This window comes from Tympanuchus pallidicinctus, unplaced genomic scaffold (genome assembly GCF_026119805.1).
Source record: "Tympanuchus pallidicinctus isolate F22 unplaced genomic scaffold, pur_lepc_1.0 scaffold3, whole genome shotgun sequence".
Classification (NCBI taxonomy): Eukaryota; Metazoa; Chordata; class Aves; order Galliformes; family Phasianidae; genus Tympanuchus; species Tympanuchus pallidicinctus.
In genome coordinates this window covers 9,019,122-9,042,211 of record NW_026294747.1, presented here as the reverse complement: position 1 = coordinate 9,042,211, position 23,090 = coordinate 9,019,122, and the positions used below count along the sequence as shown (strand labels likewise).

General features: G+C 40.8%; 2 protein-coding genes across 2 annotated transcripts in view; both read right to left on the bottom strand.

Annotated features, from left to right (window-relative positions):
* Positions 1-5,930, bottom strand: part of RPL27A (ribosomal protein L27a) — a 113,299-nt gene extending 107,369 nt beyond the window's left edge. The window contains exon 1 of the mRNA XM_052696141.1: positions 5,927-5,930. Coding sequence (XP_052552101.1) covers positions 5,927-5,928 — 2 coding nt within the window. The 5' untranslated portion in view covers positions 5,929-5,930. The remainder of the gene's footprint in view (positions 1-5,926) is intronic.
* Positions 1-15,137, bottom strand: part of DENND2B (DENN domain containing 2B) — a 118,219-nt gene extending 103,082 nt beyond the window's left edge. Inside the window, exon 1 of the mRNA XM_052696128.1 lies at positions 15,050-15,137. The gene's annotated coding sequence lies outside the window, so the exon portion shown is untranslated. The remainder of the gene's footprint in view (positions 1-15,049) is intronic.
* Between the last annotated feature and the right edge of the window lie 7,953 nt (positions 15,138-23,090).

Below are 23,090 nucleotides of genomic sequence, written 5' to 3'. Positions count from 1 at the left end.
AGTTGCTCTGAGCAACAAATTCTCCTCCAATTGTAGCTGTACTACCAGAACATCAAGCAACTGCTCCCTTCAGCTCTTTCAGAAGCAAGCTTTGGTCCTTACAGTTTTAATGAGAAAACTCAAGCCACAATACAAAAATGAGAACCCTTTGGTAATGTAACCACCCCACATTGTGCTCTGTGCCCAATATCCTCACCCAGCCACAGAGGCACAGCAGAAAAAGAAAATCTGTTGAACTTCTCCAGATGTCAGCTACAACACTGTGTCATTTTGGACTTTCTTCTCAAAGAATCACTCTACTTGGCTTCTTTCATAGGGTCTGCATTTCTTTTCTTTGGGGAGGGGCACATGCAGGAAAGATATTTGGGCATGGAAAATAGCTGTGGGCATGAACAACGGAGAAATAGCATCCATAAACTGAAATGAAGTCTTTCAATTTGTGGAAACAGCTGGAAGGAGGAATGAAACTTATGAATAACGTAGCTGAAAACAGACTCCGTTGACAAAGAGTTCTTTTGGATACTAACTATGGCTACAATTCTGCATGACAGTACTTCAGCCTACAAGTGAGAAGAATTATGCACAATAATGTATTCAGTGTTTTCTATTTCGGTTTGCTAAAATTAGTCATCTCACCCTTTCTCTACATATAATTTTTAGAGAAGAGAGCTTTTTCTGCATTTCGTGTACTTAAGTGCTGTGCAGGTGCTAGAACAAGCACTCATTTTCAATGCTATGTAAGAGGTGCAAAGATGCTCCCCAATAGAAAAGAGAGAAAAATGGCCCTTTGAAGACATTGACTGGCTGATATACACAGCACAGAATCTGTGTGTTCACTGTTCAAAGTCAGTTTCGCAAAGCACCAAATGGACTTTGTTGTCAGGAACCTCACTAAGGGCAGATTAACAACCCAGAAGTAAAGCAGCTCTGCATCAAGGGAATGCATAGAGGCACATAACTGCCTTCAGGTGAAGCAGAGCCATGTTCCTACTTGTTCCAGCCTTTCACTCCTGCTTTGATCTCCTCCTCACTCCTGTGCTTTGGTGTATAGCACATCTCCTGTCAAAACAAAACTGACTTCCAAACTTGGCTCATCCAGGCAACTCCCAAACACTATCTTTGTACATTTCTCAGAAACATGACAGAAGTCTTATCCTCTATGCCCTCCAAGAGTCTGTGTACTTCAGAGCTTAAGTATCACTGAAAGTCAATAGTTCACAACCGCATGAATCATTTAGGTGCTTTTCAAAAGATGAATCACCCTCAGTACAGCTGATATAAAGTGCTTAATCTGCTTAATTAGTGAATTATCTGCTTTAACCAGACAATACATTCAATGTAGAAGTATTAAAATAGGCAGTAAGCCTAGGATGTACATGCACCTTTGATGGAGTATCCACTCAGCTTCCCACTTCTCAATATTTGTCATTCACTCCTACCTCACAGAAAGTTTTCAGGCATCAAGAAGGAAATGCACTTCTTACAAGGAACAACAGGGTTACTTCTAATGCATGTAATTTAATACATGCATCTTTTCTGAAAAATCACACAACTGAATGTCCAAAGAGAAGAGATGGGAAACGAGGAGGCAAAAGTCCACATGAGGAAACACCTAAGCAACTTCTTAAAATGTAATAGAAAAGTCTTCCAAAGCACTGTCAACAAGGTACTTTACCCATGCTAAGGACAGCACATTTATTTCAATCAAAACTTTTCTTCTTCTCATGGAAGAAATAAAAGCTATTTGCCAGCTAAATCTTTTCTTTCAAAGCTACTCTGCTGCAGCCAAGCCCTATTACTCATTCAGCTGTTAGACAAGATCTCTTTAGTGTCAGTGGGTCAAACAGCAGATTTAACACAGCAATCTGTCTGAAAACTTCAGTGGTAAGGTCAGTGGCAAACCAAGGTAAAGAGCTTTATGCAGTTCTAGTTTAGTAGGAAGCTTTATTTCACATAAAACAAAGAAGTTTATAAACTTTTATTTATTTTATCTGCTACTATATACTGCAAACAACAACAACAAATCACAGGAGCTGGAGAAGAACTTGAACACTGAATGAAGAGATCCAAGGTTCTCTTCAAATTGACCGAGCAATTTGCGACTTTATCTTAGCCCATAAGTGGTATTTTAATGCACACCCTCATTCAGGGCCACATAGAGATGAATAGTTCCATGCAAAGATGAAGAAAGCAAGGAAGGTGAGCTAGGGTCTAGCTAAGGATACATTGTGAATGGATTAGAGAGTTGGCTGTAGAAACATCAGCATGTCTGCATCATGTAGATGTAAAAGATAGACTGGTAGCTCATCATGTTTACAGTCTGAAGGACATAACAGAGAATTTTACACTGATAGTCTAAACCAAGCTCCAATTTCCTGCACAGATATCTTCAAAAGTTCATCAGCACTTTGAGTCTCAGTTGCTTCACGTTGTACCTCTCATCAAAGTCCCGAGTAATCCATTAGAGCATGTGCAAAATGGGGAATTTTTAGGGCTGAGGAGATAAAAACTGAAGTTCTCTTTGAGCACTAAAAACAGGAGAAAAAAAAAAAAAAAACCTATGGCACTCATTTCTCAGAAAGCAAACAGACTCCTAAGCACAAGTGTCAGAAGAAGACAACGTATGGTTAAACATTTTGTTTGGAAAATAGGAGTCTAAGTCAAAAGTCAGAGTTTATGAACAGAACAGGATAAAATAGAAATATTTACATTGATACTTTAGGAAACTAGAAAACAAAATGTATGGACAGATAATTGTTTCATCTAATGATTTGGAAGTAAAAGAATTTTAAAATACCACAACTAATTTATTTGACCAAGATTCCTAATCTCTGTTTTAAAAGAACATTCTTGAGAAGAGTTTCCAATCATGTTGATTTTCATGATTTATCCAAATTGCGTAGCAATATTCAGAGTGAAAAAAACAAACACTTGCAACATCTTTTTCCTCATTGCTATCTGCACATATCTTTACCAGTGAAGGCTATTAAGCGAACTTGAACTGAAGTTGAAAAAAACCCACAAAATTTGTCACAGTCAAAAGTTGAAAGGGAAGGGTGTAAGTGATCCTTCTTCATAGGAAACAAGGGACTCAAAGGATCTGCCAGTGCAGTAAATGTAGCTTGTTCCATCATTTCAGAGAATCCCTAGTTCTTGCAGCAACGTTGTTTTCAGTCTAAATTGTTGTTTGTTTGTTTTCTGATTCTTGTCACTCTCATTTTCTTCAGGGTTTTTTATAGTGAGATATCATTCTGAGTTGGTTCTGAAGAATCAGTTCCTGATGGTTGTAGAGTCCCTAACTTCTGGAAACTCCAGACCTTGCCTCAGCTTTTAGTCCAAACTCTGTATGCTGTTATTTAGAGAATAAGTTCATTAATTCAAAGAATAAATTTTAGATTTAAGATTGCGACCCACCAGAAAGAATGAAGACAGACAAAAATACCCTTAAAAACACAATTTATGTTTTCCCAGTCAGCTACAGTAGTTCCTCATCTTTAAATGTTTGTGAGAAAGAAAAAAAACCAAAAAACTTCCCAGTTAACAGACGTAAAAATCACACCTCAAAATTTTTGTCTAAGCTTTTCTCTTCTGTTTGGTGTTTTGCACGCTGTTTTTGTCTCTGTCAATATTATAACACAATCTGTCTGAGAATAAACAGTTGTAGGCAGAAGGAGAAACCACGGTATGGTAACTGACAGCAGGTTTTGGCTACTTCTTCTTAAAGCATTTATTTTTCCCAGCTGCTATTTATCTGCTCAGGGGCTAGAAAGTTCACATATCAGTCCAAGGCTCCCAGTTTCCTAACACATGCTACCTAAGCATCTTCTATTTTGTTTGTTTCTTGAATAACTAAGACATTACTGTATTCCAGCTTTGCCATCTGAATAGAAGCAATAAAAATTGGTATTTACTACAGATTGTGTCTTCCATTTAAGCTTCTGATGCGATGATAACAAGCAACATACAGGGCTATGAGGCTGCCTAGTGGAGTTCTACCTGTCTGACAGGTGAAAGAGCTGAGGCACAGCTGATCACCTCAGAACAAGACATGAACAGTGAGAAATGGAGGTAAAGCAGAAACACTACTGTGACTCCTCTGAGCATGAGCGAGTTCTCCTTCAACTAAATATCGAGCCATTTTTAATACATACGTTTCAGGAAACAGTTATTAACCTGCTTCTTTACAAAACCAAAATGCTTTTCTCATGGAATATACTCTACAGCCATCTGCAGCATAACAGACTTTACATTTGAATAATCTTAAAAGTGGAAGAATGAAAGCTTTTAAAACACGTATCCTTGTCGATGTTGGAAATAGCACAAATCCAAGCTAGAGACTAATGCTGAAATACAGCCCAGGGGCTGCAGTTCCATTCATAAACTCTTCCACTCAAACACAGGTCTGGAATAAATTTTATCCTCATGTTCAACCAGAGAGCCGCAATTTATTATAGTGCAGCACTTTTCAGTTTCAAAGTTATATCCCTAGTAATTTTTCCCTGTCAAGACCAATGGAGACTAGCAGGCTTCTCAGCCATGATCATCCACAGTGAAAATACACAGCAGAATCCAACTGCACAGACACAAAGAAGCAAGTCCAGTTATGTACCGCAGGACTAAAATGAAAGGAAACCTACTGTGTGTACACAGTTCCAACCATTTAAGCTGGAAAGGCATCAGAGAAGTTCTTCTGCTAGCAACAGTATAAGTGGGCATCGGATCTCAACTGTACTTCAGCTCTGCTTGTAGCTCACCATGACTGTCTATGCAGCACACAAGCTCTCTTACTCCTGTGTAGTATGACAGTAATGCTCCCTGACAACTCCAAAACCCAGAATAAATAACCAGTGCTCTCTCCCCATCAAGTTTTGCAGCTGAGATATGCCACAAAGATACCAGATCACTTACACAAGAGAAATTTTTAGACCCTCTGGGAGGACCACTCTGATGTCCAACTTCAAGAGAAATCAGCATCCAACTGCATTGGTCGGTATAATAGTTTCAACCTATAGATTCACTGCTTTTTGCAGTATTTGTCTCCATTTTTCTACACGGTGACTTCAAATATTTCTCTAGTAAAAACAAAACACCAAAAATTGCAAGAGATCTGACAATATTTTAACCAATATGTCTCTGCATTCAGTAAGATTGGAAGAAGTATATGATGCCAGGATGGGGGGGAGGAGGAAGGGAGGAAAGAGGCCAAAACCTCTAAAATCAACCAACTTGGTAATAGTTTCAGCCCATGAAGTTCAACCTGTTCCATTAATGACTTAAAAGCATGCATTTTGTCCAGTGTAAAACCACCACGGCTACATCTCCTTAACATAGCGTTGTTATGTTCTACTGACTTGGTCATCCAATTATACATACAGTAAATCATAGAATGGCCTGGGTTGAAAAGGACCACAATGATCATCTGCTTTGTGCAGGTCGCCAACCAGCAGACCAGGCTGCCCAGAGCCACATCCAGCCTGGCCTTGAATGCCTCCAGGGATGGGGCATCCACAGCCTCCTTGGGCAATCTGTCCAGGTTGGGCAAATCAATCTAGATCCCTTCAAGTTGCACAACTCTACCTAGTTGACACTGGACAACCGTTTTAAAGGATGGTTGACAATTCTGCCCTGCTTTATTTGTCTCTAAGGTAAATAAATAAATGTCTACATAAATACATAAATAAATAAATAAATTTAATGCTTTTAACTTAACTAAAGATCATGGCAACTATAATGCCATCAGAAAGAGCTTTACCCTCTATTTCAGAAAGCAATGTGCCAAAAGAACTTTTGTGCATTTTCAGCCACCTATTTCCTATTGCTTCTTCAAAAGCTTCTGTCAAGACAGCCAAAATTCATTTCTATGAATCATCAGTTGAGCGAGATCAAACTACTCAATTATTTTTAAAGGCAAGCCTTTCCTTTTCTCATCTTGTCATAGCCACACACATCAATTTCCCTCCAGATCATTTGTTTTCACATATTTCCCAAAGCTGGAAATAAGGGCAATTTATTTCCCATGTACTAACAGCTTTCCGATACAGAACAGAACTGAATGCACTATACTGAACATCCACTTGGATATATCCACCTTCTTTTTTACCAAGAGAGAAAGAAAAAGAAGTATGTATAGCCACTTAAATGGAGACTCGGTTTTCTTACACCTGACCTGCTGTTTTGCATACATCATAGATCTATTGTCTGGAGAATATCCTCTATGAAGAAAAGCTGAGAATGTTGGGGCTGTCAAACCTAGGGAAGAGCAATCTCCACAGAGACCTCACAGCAACCTTACAGTAATTAAAGGAGTCCTACAGGTAAGGGATTCTTTATTGGAGAGTGTAGTGACAGGACAAGGGGGAACAGCTTTGAATTTACAAAAGGATAGGTTTAAGGTAGACATAAGGAAGAAATTATTCAACGTGAGAGTGGTGAGGTACTGGATCAGGCTGACAGAAGCTGTGGATGTTCCATTCCCAGAAATGTTCAAGGTCAGGTTGGATGGGGCTTCAGACAACCTGATCTAGTGGGAGATGTCCCTGTCCACGGCAGGAAAGTTGGAATTGATTGGTGTTTAATGTCCCTTCCAATCCAAATCATTCTCTGAGGCCCTTCTTATTATTTTATTTTTTATTGTTATTTTTATCAGATTATCTAATTTATTCAGTTAATATCTTCCTTTTCTCTTCCCTGCTGAAGGATATCCAACATTTATATTGGAAATCATTCTAGATTTCAAAATTGGTTATAAAAAGATTTATTAAAGTCTACTATTCTTTTTATATGATTTGTCATATCACGTACTAATAGATGACCTACAGACAACAGAGTTGCATACCGCTTCATCTTGTAGCATTCAGAGAGGAATTTGGAAGGGGGAGATAAGATCATAGGATAAATGTAAATAAAACTCTCCTGCAGTCACTCTTACAAAACAAACAAAAACCAACCGGCAACAGAAAAAGTTTCAACCCTGACCAATATACCTATGCAAACTCCACATCTCCTCTGCAAAAAGTCAGTTAAATTCAAAGGTGTCCTGTTGTCGTCAGAAACCAAGGCTTCCACTCATTTTCCCCAAGGGCTCAGTCTGACCTTCAACATTTCCTTGGTTGCTAAAACAATGAATAAAACTTCTTAACAAATGATGAAAGGTATTTGTTCATCACTGGCTCAGTCACACACACAGCAAATTACAGAGGAATGCAACCAGTCCCAACTGGCTGGTTCATACACAAAGAACAGAACCAGTCAATAACAAAGATCAGGAACAATAATTTTCTTATCCATATGGTTTCCTGAGTAGGGCCAGCAAGGGATTTGCTAGAGGATTTGCTGATAAAAGACAGCTCTATCATATTTGTCAGACCTGAGGCTGCCACAGAAACATAACTGATATGGTAGACATTAATAAGCCACTGTCATTAGGGCAATCTGTCCAAGCTGATGAATTTGCCACTCCTGTTTTCTGGTGGCAGCAGCTAAACAGTCAAGCAGGCTCTTAGTTTCACCCAGCCACTGCAACAGTCCTGAACCACTTCATTTTGGGAACACCATGTGTCTGTGTTTCCAAAAATATACATATATATTTTACAGAATTCCCTGTTTGCAAGGATGTGATTGTTTTTCTTGCTTTTAAATCAGATTGTAAGCAAGTGTGGAAATCATAGAATTATAGAATGACTACAGTCAAATAAGACCTCCAAGATCATCTAGTACTATCACCAATATTTCCCACTAAACCACATCCCTCAGTACAACATCTAAATGTTTTTTGAATGCCTCCAAGGACAGTGACTCCACCACCTCCCTGGGCAGCCCATTCCTATGCCTGGCCACTCTCCAGGACAAGTATTTCCTAACATCCAATCTGAATCTTCCCTGGCACAATTTGAGGCCATTCCCTCTCATCCTACTTCTAGCTACACGGGAGAAGTGGCTGACCACCACTTCACCACAACCTCCTTTCAGGCTGTTGTAGAGAAAGATAAGTTCTCCCCTGAGCCTCTTCTTCTCCAGACTAAGCAATCCCAGTTCTTTCAGGTGCTCCTCATAAGACTTATGCTCAAGACCCCTCACAGCTTCATTGTCCTTCTCTGAGCATGCTCCAGGGCTTCAATGTCTTTCTTGCAGTGAGGGATCATAAAAATTTTCATCAGGTGAAGAACAACGAATCTATCCTTTTGTTCTGGATTTCAGGACATCACACAGCCTGGCCAGAGCAACAACACCTGAATTCTCCAGATAATTGACCACTTCATAATCCATCTGCCATACACAAGATGCATGGATTTGCCAGAAAAATTATGGAAGCCTTCAGCATAACTCTACTGACTTCATCTTCCTCTCCCTGAAGATCTGGCCTTACTTGTCCAATAGATACACACACACACACTAACAGAGCTATCAGCTGCGCAAGAACTGTGCTGGGCTCTGCCAACAAGGTGCTGCAGATTGCAATCTCAGGATGCCCCCAGACGCTCTGTTCTTCCCAGATGCTCATAAATCCCCAGAAAAATGTGCTCTGCTTTTGTACCGCATAGCACTGATTTGTGTTTACATTTGTTTTCTACTGTCCACGCATGTCAGCCAATACTAAATAAAACACAGCAGGAACCCTGGCTCTTGATGCATCTGAGCAGAAAACTGGATAATACCTCCATAGCAGAGGAAAGCAAATTTTAATACAAATGCCAAATTTGACAGTGTATTACACTATTCACTGCACCTGGCACAGAAGAGATTATACTTGCTGATGGGGTCCTGTACACAACCAGCTGGTAGAGCAATCCCCTCACAACACGCAGCTCCCAGTGTGTAGACTTAAAGCAATTCAAATCACATTAGGTTTCAGCATCTGTCTCCAAACAGTCACTGCATGCAACAAATCTCTTTTTCAGGGGGAGTTCAGTTATAAGAGGAACCTGGACACAACTGCTGGCTAGAAAGTTAAAAGGCCCCACTGTCAGTGTCACCCTTTCAAACACTTCCATGATCCCAAGGAACAAAGTGATCAGGAGAAAGGCAGAGTCAGTACACAGTGATAGGGTCTGCAAGGACATCAGCTGCAAAGCCATTTCAGGAGCACCTCCATGCCCTGACAGCTCTGGCCTAGCTCACAGGAGAAGAGTTTCTGCCCAGGGCATCACCAGATCACTCCCACAGACACAAGTTCTCTACCCTGAAAAACACGCAGTCTCCTCCCAGCCCACAGCAACTTGGAGAACAGTTCAACCTTTTCACCTTTTGCAATTCCCGTCTCACAGAGCATCACGAGCAGAGGCAGACAGAACAGTTCCAGGACAGTGTCAGATCAGAGGCACATTGCTGTTGGAGAGGGAAGATCTGCACAGATCACCTCTAGCAGATCCAGGGACAGGAGTGACTCTCTTTCCCTGCCTAAGCCTCAGGTCAGGGAAAGAGCCTCTAGCAGGAGCTGTGCTTCCCATGCTGGGGAGCAGTGTCTTGCTTACAGGCAGCATTACAAGGACAGTGCTTTCCACAGGAAATTAAAGGGTTGGCCAGACAGCTGCTTGTGCATGTCCAGGGGGTGAAACCGCTCCTCTTGCAACCTACTGTAATGTGCTGTTACTAATAAAAGAGTTGCACTGAAAAAACAGTGTTTGCCCTTTGGATTTCATATGTTCCCAAAAGCCAATCTGCTGCCCCAAGCAAGAGCATAGGAGGGTCAGTGCAATGATGAAATCCAATCTGATGCACAACAGAATTTCTAATCCAGATAATCAGCTGATTAAACAAAGCATATTCAGCATCCAAAAATGCTTTTCCACTCTTCCCTCTGAAGCCAACGAGACTTTTTTCAAAAGCAAGCACTATAACAAGTCACCTGGAAATACCTCGAGGCAAGCTTCTGAGGGCCAAATTGCGATGATACATCCCCTTTGCAATGACAACATCCCAGGACACCCCAGGGAGCTCCTTAGGAAATGCTAGGTGAAGAGTACAGGAGACTGAGCTATGCAGCTTGTCACCTAACCCAGCACAAGTTTGGATATGTTGACAGCAGGGCCATTTGAAGATGTTTTTGTGCCTACAAATCTTTTGGATAAACATGATTGTGTTCTACATCAGATTTTCTGTGTAACTTCAGTCAGTTTTCTTGGCTTGCCACTCTTGATAACTCATCCATAAAACAGCTCTCTCTGGAATACTCTATTCAAATTTATCAGCAGTTAGCTATTCTCCTTCTAAAATTAATAATAGATGGTCTACATGAGCCTGTGTGAGACCGAAACATGTGAACATCAATTGTGCAACTGCACAATGTTTCCATACTGCTGCAGCTTTCAAATTGCTTTTTGCCCTCTACTAAGGAGGTATGAAAGAGCACTGTAGGGAACACGTTTTTTACTGTCAGAAATGTCCAACTGTCCCCAGCACGTCCCTACTGTGGTAAATGTTTAGTGATGTCTTTCAGCTTTCAAGCATGTTTCAAGGCAGGGAAGGGTGTTCTGGCCATATGCTAACAGGCTCAGCTGGACCAGGAGCTCGGGATAATTTGATGGCTTGTACCCTTTGGATGCCAGCTGAACAAGGGATGCCAAATTGAGCTCTTGCCATTGGCACAAGTTTTCGCCTCTGATTCATCATCTTGTCAAACTGCAACAGGATGGGGGGAAAGACAAAAACAAAATGAAAAAAGCTCTTCAGGAGGGGAACTCTATCTCTGACTGAATGGAGAAATGGGACTCCTTTGAACAGCCCTTTTGTACGGCAGTTCATCTCCCAGCAGGCAGAGAGGATTAATGCTATGAACACTGAACTCAGAATGAGAGCTGCCACTGGAGTACAGCCATCTGTGCAACACTCCACTAGCTGCTGTTGTTGTCACGTGAAACTGAGGAAAAACTGGGAAGCGCATTTGCAAATCCTACAGCAGGAACAAAAAGAGCACCTGCCTCTCCCAGGTCTGCTGGCAGCTCCTTCCATCAGGGGACTCTGCCTCCACCAGCAGAAGGTTAACTTTCAGCCTGAAAAATAAAAAAAAGCGCCTCTCAGGCTTTTAAGAGAAAGAAGTTTAAATCCCAGACCGGAAGCCTTAATTATGAAGGATTTGTGTGAAAGTTGCCAGATCTCTCCCTGCTCTGTGATCAGGGCTGCGCCAAGGGTCTGCTTTGTGTCTCACTAGCAACTGTGTTAAGTTCAGCAGAGCAACTAGGTCAAAGATGCAAAGGCAGAACAGAGATCAGTGATTAGCCCTAATGAGCCCCTGGGCTGCAGAATGACAATGCATTCATTTCAAGGTTCTTGTTGCAACTAAAGGTATCATACTTGCATCCAGTGTGTGCTGCTCAGAATACATCATTTTGCATTTCACATTTTATGCCGTAGAAAGTCTCTTCATGTCACCATGACCTGAAGACAGCAAATGAGAGGAAACAGCGAGAACTGTTGTTCTCACTGGGAGAACTGAAAGTAGCTTGCAGAAAATGAAGGAAAGATTAGAACATCCTAGGAGCAGCCCTTCTAAATATGCAGCCCTATTGCTCTCAATCAGTGAATTCTATCTACTACAATCATGAGGTTACAGAGAATACTGATCTTGTGTTCAAGAATGTACAGGTACATTTGTGCACAAATGTAACACCAGGCTTTCTGAAGTTCGCCCAACCTTCAAAGAAAACAGCAGAAACAAAGACAATTACTTTGGTTTTCTTAGTGTCTTAGACTTCCTCTAGGACGAGAAAGTGAAAATACAGAGAGTCAGTCCTAGGCTTCCAGCTAGCTTTACCTCATTCAGAATCAGTTTGTTTCCAGCTGATAAAGACAACACAGCAATTCACCTGGAGCCCACTATGACTGATAACAGGCAAATGTCTGCTGTCAGCCTATGGATAGGGGGAGCATGAGCAGTTGCACAAAGGATGATCTTATGCAAGATAAGAAAATTCAGTTCAAACATTACAATATAAATATATCACAATACAAAAATTACTAGATAGATTGATAATCAAGGAGAGGGGGGAAAAAACATTTCTACCACATCCTTCTACTGTCCAGCCAAATGCAAAAGTGACAAGATACAGCTGATCTTATCAAAAATTACACACCAACCCTGGGCCACTGACTATCCAATGACACAGTGGGCATGGAGCCACTGTCAGCAAAGCAGTGGATGCTTGGCACCAGCAAGGAGTTCTATGTCAAGAGCACAGAATAAAACATCTCTCTTCAGGATACAACTCTAATACATGCAAATTTCATCTGGAAACACTCAGAACATGAGGACATATGAAAATTATATTAAAGTGCCGTGAAAATGATGCCTTGTAAGAAATACCAAGTAACAGCTAAATACTGCAACACAGGCCATTATGAGAAAGACCACTCTGCCAGAAATATTGGGACAAAACTCACTGTGCTTCCCACTGCATCACTCAACAGAAAAGGCAGACTCCAAAAAAGCAGCTGCTGCCTATGGGATGCCCAACTTGCAACACCAGGCAGAGATCTCTCAGGTGTTTCAAAACTGTTCATTTGTAAAACACAAGCACTTGAAAGCTGTGGTTTAGATTTTGAAAATAGTGTTCAGCCTCAGAAATTTCAGGTACTAATAATATTTTTTCCACAAACAAGCCTTAAATTTAAGTAATTCTCATATATCAGCTATTACATTTATATTCAAGAATGGCACAAGAATTTTTTGTTAAAGCACTCTCAACATTCAAACAGATGAAAAAAATCAGTAATTTTTCAATAGTTTAACCAGGCTATTAATTGATATTTACTAAGAGCAGTATTTATTTACAGCATCATGACGGTCAAATCTGGTGGGAAAAGAGGATCCAAAATGCTAAGCTATACCAACAAGCCATGATTTCACAGAAGACAGCTGCCAGTTCTATATCTGCACTGTAGAAAGATTGCCTTCTTCTCCCTCACGTGTACTCTACTGAGAGATCACAGTAATAGCAGTGTTTTCCCATTAATGCCTTCCCAGAAATCCTCCTTTGAAGCACAGCTGATACCTAAAAAAGGATGGCTCCTAAATAAAGGAGCTCTTTGCACTCACACGCTCAGAAATAATGGTGAAGAGGAGAGGAGAGGTGGAATAGGTGTCCATTCATTGCACTTTCCCCCCCTCTAGAAGGATGGCAGCAGAAGGCAGAAATAAGCATCATTGTTATCTCCAGCGCGCGTTAGCAGCCACACGGAAGCCAGTCAGCAGTGTCCGGCATTGTTTGGTGGAATACAAAAGACTCTCTGTTTGGAAAGTTCAGGAAAGAAAACGGAGAGTCTGTGGCTTGGTCCTACAGTCAAAAGGCTGAAACAGAGGCAGAGAAGTTCTCAAGCAGAGGCTGATCTGAAGCCCTTTGAAGTTGATGGGAAAACTCCCATGGACTCCAGCACACTTTGAATCACATCTGAAGTGCACAGAAGGGTGCAAAGCGACAGAAAAGGAGAACCAAACATCTGCTAGAGGAGAGGGTTTTAAATAATGTAGGAGTGACCTAACCTCTTCACTGTTATTGGTATGGTGTATTTTTTGTGATGTTCAAGAAAGTAGAACTTTATTGATTTTCTAAGTCTTTTCATTAGGACATAGCAGTGGCACATATATATTAATCATTATTTTTCACTTAAAACACTATGCATGCTGCTCTAATATTTGCCAAGGACTACAGCATTTAACAAACATCTCTGAGGAAAGGGAGGAAAAAGCTTCTTTCAAGTGTTGCACTTTAATTAATGTTTTCTACTTTACTTTACCCCCAGCCACTCCCAAAAGGACTAGTTGAAAACCACAAAAAACACAATCCAGGACCGAAAACCTTATTAAGAACAATGCTGCCAGCATCATCTATTCAGAAGCAGCAGATTGAGACAGAGCCCAAACCAGAAGCAGCACATTCTCAAAACAAATGCTAGGGGATCCCAAGAGCGCAGAGATCCTAAATTCTCTTTTCAGTTAAGATACAATTAATTTTTTCATTAGAGAAGAACATAGCATCATCCAAGAAAAAAAAAGTATGCCGAATTCTGTAACACTTCCATAATTACTCTCTTGCATATATCTGTAATTTGTTGCAATGGTTTTTTGGTGTTTTGTAGGTCCTGATAATATTTTCTGGGAATTAATTTGTTAGAAACTTTTTCTTGAACGCTTCTTGCAGCCTTTGCATAAGATTCAACAAAGAGCCAAAGCTTCTCTTTTTTTTCCCTCCCAAAAAAATGCAGGATGTTTCCTCTTTTCCTGGCTAATAGAATCCAACTGTTGCTGCATGACATCATTCCCCAGAGTTAGGGAATCCAAGCTAGCACAGACACTCGGCTGGGAGTAAACACCACAGAGGGGGAAACAAAAGCACTTTAAAACTGAAGGAAGTAACATTAAAAAAGCAGTTTTTGTTACCTGAAATTTGGAGCATTTCCCTTTCCACTCCATTCTCAGATTTGTATTTCCCAGACAAAACTCTGCCTTATTATGTGAAGCAATCAGCAAAACCGGTCGCTGAACGCCTAATACCTGCTGTGCTTCCCAGAACTCCTTCATATGACCTTTCGCAGCACTGATTCCAGCTAAAATGATTGCAAAGAACACAGACTGGCCAGGCCAGTTGTCATGGAGATCTCTCTCTCTCCTTTTTCATACACACGCGTGCGCACACAGATTTAAACAATTCTGGGAGACATCCACAAAACAGCATGCCTTTTCATCAGCTAAGTTTGTGAAGCATTCCACCCCTCCTCCAAGCCCTCCCTTGAGTCAGCCCAGGAAGCTGAGATTTGGTCATGAATCGATTGCTGAAAATCAGAGATGTCGCCTTTAGGAAGAAAATAATAATTTAGGGGGAAAGAAAAGAAAGAAAGAAAGAAATCACAACACAGAACTTGTTTTTATCCTGGGAAGGAAAAGAGAGAATTTCTGCTTTTCAAAGCTTTGAACTAAAAGCAAATCTTGCATTCGAACCTGCAGGCTATTTGCCTTTACCCAACTTGCTATGAATTTGATATCTGAAAGCACTAAGACTTCGCTGAAGCACAATCATGCAATTACATGAAATGCTGCTGGCATTGCCTGACTGCTTACCTTGCTCTCACCCAGTACCCAGCCAGTGATTTAATTAGCACAGGTATTCATTGCGGTCACTCAGGACTTCCTGCATCCTTTCATGTTTCTGTAATTAAGAACAAAATTCTGCTGGTCAGGAACACGCAACTATTTTTTAACAAAGCAAACAGAAAACAATCCCTCATCCAAACAAGATAAAACAGACACACTGGAAATTTTCTCATACTGACTGTAAGTTCACATGCCTCTTAACTAAAACTCACTAACTTCAAGTTTAAGGAGAAACCCACTTCAATGACATTTGAGAATTAATTAATTTACCAAATTCATTGCCACCGTGGTTGCAAAAACAAAGCTAATTCCACACATAAACAGAGAGAGGCAACATTCTTACTTTGACAAAGGAATCCTAAAATAATCCCCAGCAACGTCATATAGAAAAGCCTGGTCTGATTAGCTGAAAGAGAAAAAGAAAGCTTTAGAAAGAAAAGGAAGAAGAAGAACATTAAGAAAATTCAGGAGAGTTATTTGGGCTCAGAAGAAAAGCACTGTGCCCGAAGTTTTTCCACTCTGACAAATAGTGGGGAGACTTACTCTTTAGAGGATTTAACTGGAATCAGTCATTCAAAGCTTTAAAGTTGCTTAAAAAGTACTCAAGGGACTGCAGGACTGCTTTCTGCAATGAGTAGTATAAACAACAGTCCCTCTAGTGGGCGTAAAAACGTAAAGCTGACTGCAGCACAAAATAGGAACTCAATATATTTATTCTCTCTCAACTACTTCTCTTTGCTGCTTTGTTATTTTTCATCTAAAGTACATATTTAGAATAAAACTAGCATTTGCAGCCATTTAAATGTTATTGATGGGGCTCAACAAAAGGAGACTCATCCATACATTACATACCAGCACACCTAGGTTTATGCACAGAGATCTAAAAAGTTCCAACGTATTTCTGTTCTGCTTGTGCTTTTATCCCAAGGTGGGATAAGAAAAACTCCATACAGCCTGAGATAGTCAAGATGTCTTAAAGGATCACCTGTCTCTACATATCATACTGTAAAGTATAAAGTAGACTGGAACATAGCATTGACTACACTTCTGAAAACCCTACATTTTATGAATGACAGAATGAATGGATTGCAGACTTAATCTACCTCTCTTTCTACCAGAAACACTACACAAAAGCTACATGAGGCATATTTTACCCTAAGAACTGCATGCAGACATATTCACAGGTAGATGAATACAAAAAAAAAGCTGCTTAAACAGTCAAGAATCCAGAAGATGCTGAAATTACATCACATTAAGTAGTTTTTCTAGTCATGAAAGCGGCATAGGCTAAGCTTGCAAGTTCATGCTAAGTTCCCTCATGAATACACCAGTGAAGCTCAGCAGAACCATAGGAATCAAATATGAAATATTATGACACACTTTTGGCTTAGAAAGTTTTCTTTGGTTTTTGATTGAGTTAAACTCACCGCACACTGCAAGCGGGCAAAGATTCAGCAGTGTAACTGGGAAAAAGGGGAGGCAGGTAACTCCTCCCAAGACATGAATGTTTTACTTCACATTAATACAAAGGCGTTGCTCAAAGACATGAAAGCAATTTAAAAAACAAAAACAACCTATGTATTGACCAATGAGCAGGTGAAATGATTGAGTCTTGTCCATCAATCTCAGAATTTCTATAAAGCCCACTGATGGTAACCCCATGAGTGTCCACCAATGATGTACATCATGTCCTATTCCAGAATTTATCACAAGGCTCTGTAGCACTTCATTGTGAGACCACTCTGCATATATGGCAAGTATCTAAGGGAAGTATGTGCAGTAGCACTTATAAACAATTAAAATGCTTGTAGCATTACATATCCACTCAGTTACAGTCAACAGTTTCATACTAAATAAAGTAGTTAAAATATAAAATATATTATGCATGTACAACTATGCAAGTACAAAGCACAGCAATAAAACTATGGTCTAAGCTTTGGTCTTAGGAAGATAACTTCCTCCAAAGACCCCAGACAAGCAACTTTCTGTTCTGCGTCTCATGAATACACTTGCCAAGAAGAGGTTTTTGTTCAGGTTGGTCTAGGTGAAACAACAACCATTTTTAACCTTTTCCTCTTTTTGGCTGGACTTTCCACGAACGCATCAATATCCCAAAACAAAATCTGGGGTCATGGAGGACATAATGAACAGCTTGTACTAGGTTAGTTACAAAATAAAGAAATCAACGTCATGGCTACACTATAATTGGAAAGTGTTAGAATATGCATCCCCCTCCCTTGCAGCAGACAAACAATCCATTACTCACATATGACTGATGTTTAGTTTCTCATTTCCAATACACTTCCCATTTCTCACTGGTTGAACATGCTCCTTGTACGCTCCATGGTCGCAAGCACAAGATGCGGGAGCCACATGACATCAGCAGGAGCAGACATGCACTACAGAGGATGAGTGTACAGCCAGAGTCCTCAGTAGGGCACAACTGAGGTCTGTGCCCTTAGGATTGGGAATGGAAATATGAGCGGCTAGCTGCAAGCTGCATGGCCTGAGTTTATCAAATGCTTTTCAAACCAAGCAGTCATCATTAGCAACAGGAGAGGAAATAAACATCAGCTTTGTTCCTAAACGACTCGTGAAGTTTTATCACTGTCAGTAGATAAAGTCACAAATTCAAGGTTTAAAAAGACAAAAAAAATTAAGCTGCCTACAAAAACTGCTCAGATCTCTGACAAGTGTAACCAGAGATCCATCGCTGAATATTTTTCTTTTCATTTTTTTAAATAGAACTAAACTCCATATAAAATTGCTTGTGTACAATGATTTACAATTATCCCCCTTCTCACCATAACTTCCTACCTTCCAGAAGGATGAATATCTCAGCTCTACACCATCTTTCCAGTGACCTCCACTAATAACAAAAAATGGATCAAACTGAACTTAAATAATCACAAGACACAACAGCAAAAAGCAAAGAACAAGTACACTGACCCAGTATGTTTTTACTCAATGCCATGGAAAGGCAAGTGCTTGCAGCTCCTGCTGACCTCACAGGGAGAGGCAGGGAACCAGGTGGCACTTCCTCATCATTTGGCAGTGACTTACAAAGGTAAGGAAATAAGGGAAAAGGCCCCAACTGTCTAATAATACAAATATGAATGCACAAGATAAACTGTGCCCTTTACTCTCAATTTAGAGCACAGCACTCAATACGTTCTCTTAAGACATTCAGGCATTCTCAGGTAGGACAAGAGTACAGCACCCAGCGCAGCAAGTCATACTTAGTGGGACTTGTCCAAAGAGTAGGTTCTAGAAATTAGGTCTGCAACTAGCCTTTGCCTTTCAACAAAACAACATAACAGCACAGCAACAAAGCAAGTTGAAACACTTTTTGTAGGCAGCAAAGCTGTAACACCTTAGAGTCCCTACTGGGGGTCTCCATAGTGAATACAGCTTCCCCTGACTTCACTGACACATTACCATCAATTTGGCCTCACTAAATCATGCATTGATGCAACTAGTCCTATTAGTACTCTATAGTACTTACAACCATAGTAATAATACAAGAGAATTCAATGCCCCTGCAAGCAATAACACAACAGATTTGACCCAACACACAAGGCCCTTTGGTTTTGTGGGACTGCATATGTCTAAGATCAGTGAGCTATGGACTTGGTTTTCTTCCCCATTTCAGTGTCAGAACCATTACTCATCGTGTTTCCACAACTCTCTCTCCAAGCAGAATTAAAAATTTCCATGACTTCTTTAACAGCCCAACAAGGATCTTGTTTGAAGCACTGTACTGATTTCACTGATCCAGGAGAAAAAAACATACATATGTATATATATATATAGACATACACACACACCATATGTAACTAGGAAATGACTAATCATAGTTGAGCACACTTTGAGATGTTGCCAAACCCTTTATGGCTCCATATCCCAATTCAGTTTGATCTCTTTCTGCATATGAAAGCCTGCCATACTTTGGTCTGACTATGGCCTCTCATCTGGGTGCCAGATAATTTGCCAAAGTTTCTAAGTGATTCAGTGAAATTAAGATGATGTCTGTACCTGGGAGGTCATGACAAGAACCTGACACACACTTAACTCCTGTGTGAACACTCATCCAGAACTACAGCATATTTACATTATGGCTATTATTGCTTTAGGACCTGATTCAGCAAAGTACTCAAACACTGACTTCAAAAGGACTTAAAAATACGCCAAACACGTGCTACAATATTTTACCAAAGTAGTGCTTTATTTGTATATTCTAGAGAGGACAGATGGAAATAGTTTTTATTTTGCCATTAAAGCTTTAAGATGCTGATTGATTACATAATCAGGACACGATCTCCATGCTATATGTACTGATGAGGTTGAAAAACTGCTGAGCAACAAGCTGAATAAGTCCTTAATAAAACAACATTAACAGTGTAGAGTTAACTCACGTAAAAGCCTGGTTTGAGAATTATCCATACCTACAACCTGATTCTTGACAGGAGACACATATTACAGCTCACCCTGCTAGGAAAGTGGTGCTAAGCCAAACCAGCCATACAACCTGGCTCCAGGCCCAGCCAGCCAGTTCAGCCAGCCCGCAACATCACAGTACTGTAAACTGTTTCAGATGGCATCAGGCCAAGCCATAGGGATAGCCAAAAGGTGGGAAGCTCATGTAAGTAAGCCCTTCTCCTTAATTCTCCTGAGCCAACTCTGTCTCCAACTCATGCACTCCAGCCAACATCCTTCCTGTGTGAGGCTGTGCCGTATCCCAGGAATGCCTGAAAAGGGAAAGCAGGAAGCAGTAGGACACAAACTGATGGGTGGAGGAAGCTCCCAAGGAGAGACTACTTGTTCTATCTGGACACAAGAAAAATTTACGCTTTGTAGGTGTTAGTTTCCTCCTGCACCACTTTTTACTACATATATATACCCATCAAACACGGATTTATATCCCAAGAAGGACAAATGAGACAAGCAGACATTCCCCTGGGAATAAGTCACATCAGGAGATGTCAATGGGTTGCTTGAAATTCCAATGAAATTCTGACTTGACCCTACATGAATGCAAGATACCTTAATTTGTCTTCACTATTGCCTCTTTTAAGTAAAAGCCAAAGGCCAAGTTTCTACTGCCCTTGTTCATGGTGCAATAAAACATGCTGTGCAAGGGACTAGAAGGTAACTGAAAAAACAGATCCCCACACATTTGGAATTGCAACGCAAGCAGGACTCACAAGAATACAAATTGGAAGAGCTAAACCGTGTGCACAGATGACCAACTCTGACTTAATGCAACCAATGGGGCAAAATCCTTCTCAGAACACACAAACAATGGGAAAATATAGATCCTTTAAACTTACCCCCCAGTCAAAGAGGCATTCTTCAAACCGCTGTGTGTTCCTGTACCAATGACTTTCACTCAAGTAGTGCCACAAAGATCAAAGAAGCTTGTTAGGAACAATCTCTGTTACATTGGCTCTACAAAGCTTGTAAAGTGCAGAGCATCTTTCAGCTTTAGCCAAGTAAGCAAAGGACATAAGAACATATACATTCAACAGCGCAGTGCTGGCTTCTGAAGCAAACGTGTGCTGGGTGGCTTTTGTGTGTGTTTTTCCAATCCCTGTGAAAAAGCTTTTAATTTAAATTCAAAATAGGAAATAAGAGGGCCAACTGACTGAGCATCCAGTGCAATTCACCTTGTTTATATTAGAAAAATCACAATCAATACTGCTGTGCTGTCAGAGAACTTCAAAATAAATAAACAAACTGACAAATAACAGCAACATGTTTTCTGATTCCTTTTGATCATAAGCTATTCACAGTTCACAGGAAGTTTATGCAACCCCCTCTGACTTATCTTCTAAGGCCTATTAGCCAAGAGGCTCTAAGAAGAAAATGTCAGCCTGACATTCTTTTGGACAAAAAGCAATGGCTTAGCTGTGGGATAACTTCTGTAGTTCAATCATGACTTGAACAGTCAAGTTGGCTTGGAGACTCTATGAAATGCTGACAACTTGCTGGGGGGGTGCCTGTGAGCCCTGCTGCGTAGTGTTGGGAAGGAAGGGAGTTGTGAGCACTACCCTGCACTCACTCCTCCAATCACCTACATTTCACAGAAACCAAAGCCAGCAATGGCACATGTTCTCATAGGCATATAATGAGTTTGTCTTGCTTACTGCCATAAGCATAACAGCATGCAGATTTTACAAGCTAAAAACGATAAAGCGATTTTCTTCTCTATTTTGTATAGAACAGATAAACAAAATATTGCTTTGAATATATACACTTCCTTTCATTCTTGGCCCTCAGTGTGCTCTACAGAGCTGGGTAAATGTCACTGCTGTCCAGTTAAGGATCTGTGTGAGACTGCACACTGATCCCCTAAGAAAGACTGCATGACTGAGCTATGCCCACAAGGGTCTACTGCCTCCTATGAGATTGTATTTAGGCCCTGCAAGGCAATCAGGATCAGCCCAATTCCAAGGGGCACTGAAACATTTTCCTTCCTGGAAAACATTTTACTTGGGCATGGGAAACTGCTGAGTTTAAGCCTTTCTTCTACCTCATTTTCAGTGCCATGCGAGAAAAGAAAGTCAGCGAAAGCTGAGCGACTAGGACCAGCTTGAGATCAAAAAAAAAATTTCAAAACCAGAATACACAGTTCAAAAACATTTGGTGAATCTTCCAAGCACCTCAGTGCTTCTTGGGTTAAGCAATGAAGAGACATCCCAATGAGCCACAACCACGAGAGCAGCCTGGGGCTTGAGCTAGCACAGCTGAATTGTTTTCAGAAAGGAGGCCGTGTCTCCACACAGTGCCCCTTCACACTGTGGGGCTGTGCAGACCTCCTAGAGTCAGCTCCATGGCTCTCTGTGACAAGTTCCATTGTGCAGCACACACATCCCCTGAGCAAAATGCTGCGGACCACAGAGGAAGTAAATATGTCCCATCATTGGGAATTCAGCTCCAAGTGCTCGAGCTCCAGATGAATGCCTTAAAAGCAAGGTCATTCTTCCTCCTCCAGCTCAGTGAACTCTTCCAAAAGGAGGTGGGGGATGCCTCTGAAGACAGCTTCACATCCGAGGAAGGACTCACTTGAATCCCTGGGTTAGCCTGCTAGTAGTTACACACCCACCAGTCTCCTCTTTCACCATTAAGAGTAGAAGTTAATGCTTAAGAAAAAAATAAAAAGTTAGAAGTAGTCATTTTGCTTTACTCTCATCAACACAGAAGGTTCAGAAGTAAGATTTTGCTTTCTGCCATTAAGCAGAATAATTTCTTATTTTAATTATATTCTTTCCCTTCCCATTTTAAGACAAAAGAAAAGCAAGAATCAACTGCTGTTTTTTTTTTAAACATCTGACTGAAAAGGGTGGAACTTGGGAAAGTACCAGTATTTTTCTTCCAAGTCTGGGAAAACTATACAGCCTATATAAGCCAGGACACTGTTATGGATATTCTTCTTTAAAAACACTGGATTGGGTCAATGTAGTCACACGATGTTCCCCATTGCTGTATACATTGCTTTAAGGGGACAGACAACTCCCTGGAACCACTGCTCCTGGCAACTGATACTATGAAAATGGTGACATCTTGCAATGCCAGCTGAGAGGTGGTAATTCAGTGGGCAAAGAGCACATGGAGCACATGACTGCTCCCAATTCATCACACAGTCGTGCCAAGATTTAAACACGTAAGTATGAGCTGTGACACTCACAGCTGGGCATGTGTAAGCTCATTGCAAACACAGGCTAGCGCCTACCATGCTGGAAGCAGCCTATGGAAAATCTGAACCAGAAAATGTTAATAGCACGCATCAACACTTGCTTTGGGGAAAATTCCCCATTCAAGAACAGACATGCTGATTATGACACCAGTTTTCTCATTTCCTGATGTATGAAAGTCCCATCAGTAAATATGAGATCCGCATGCTTACCGAAAGCACAAAGCAGTGCTCTCAGTTTGCCAGAAAGATCTGAAAGGGCCATTTTCATGTTTACATATGGGTGAAATCTACACTGAAGGAAGCAGAGCAGGG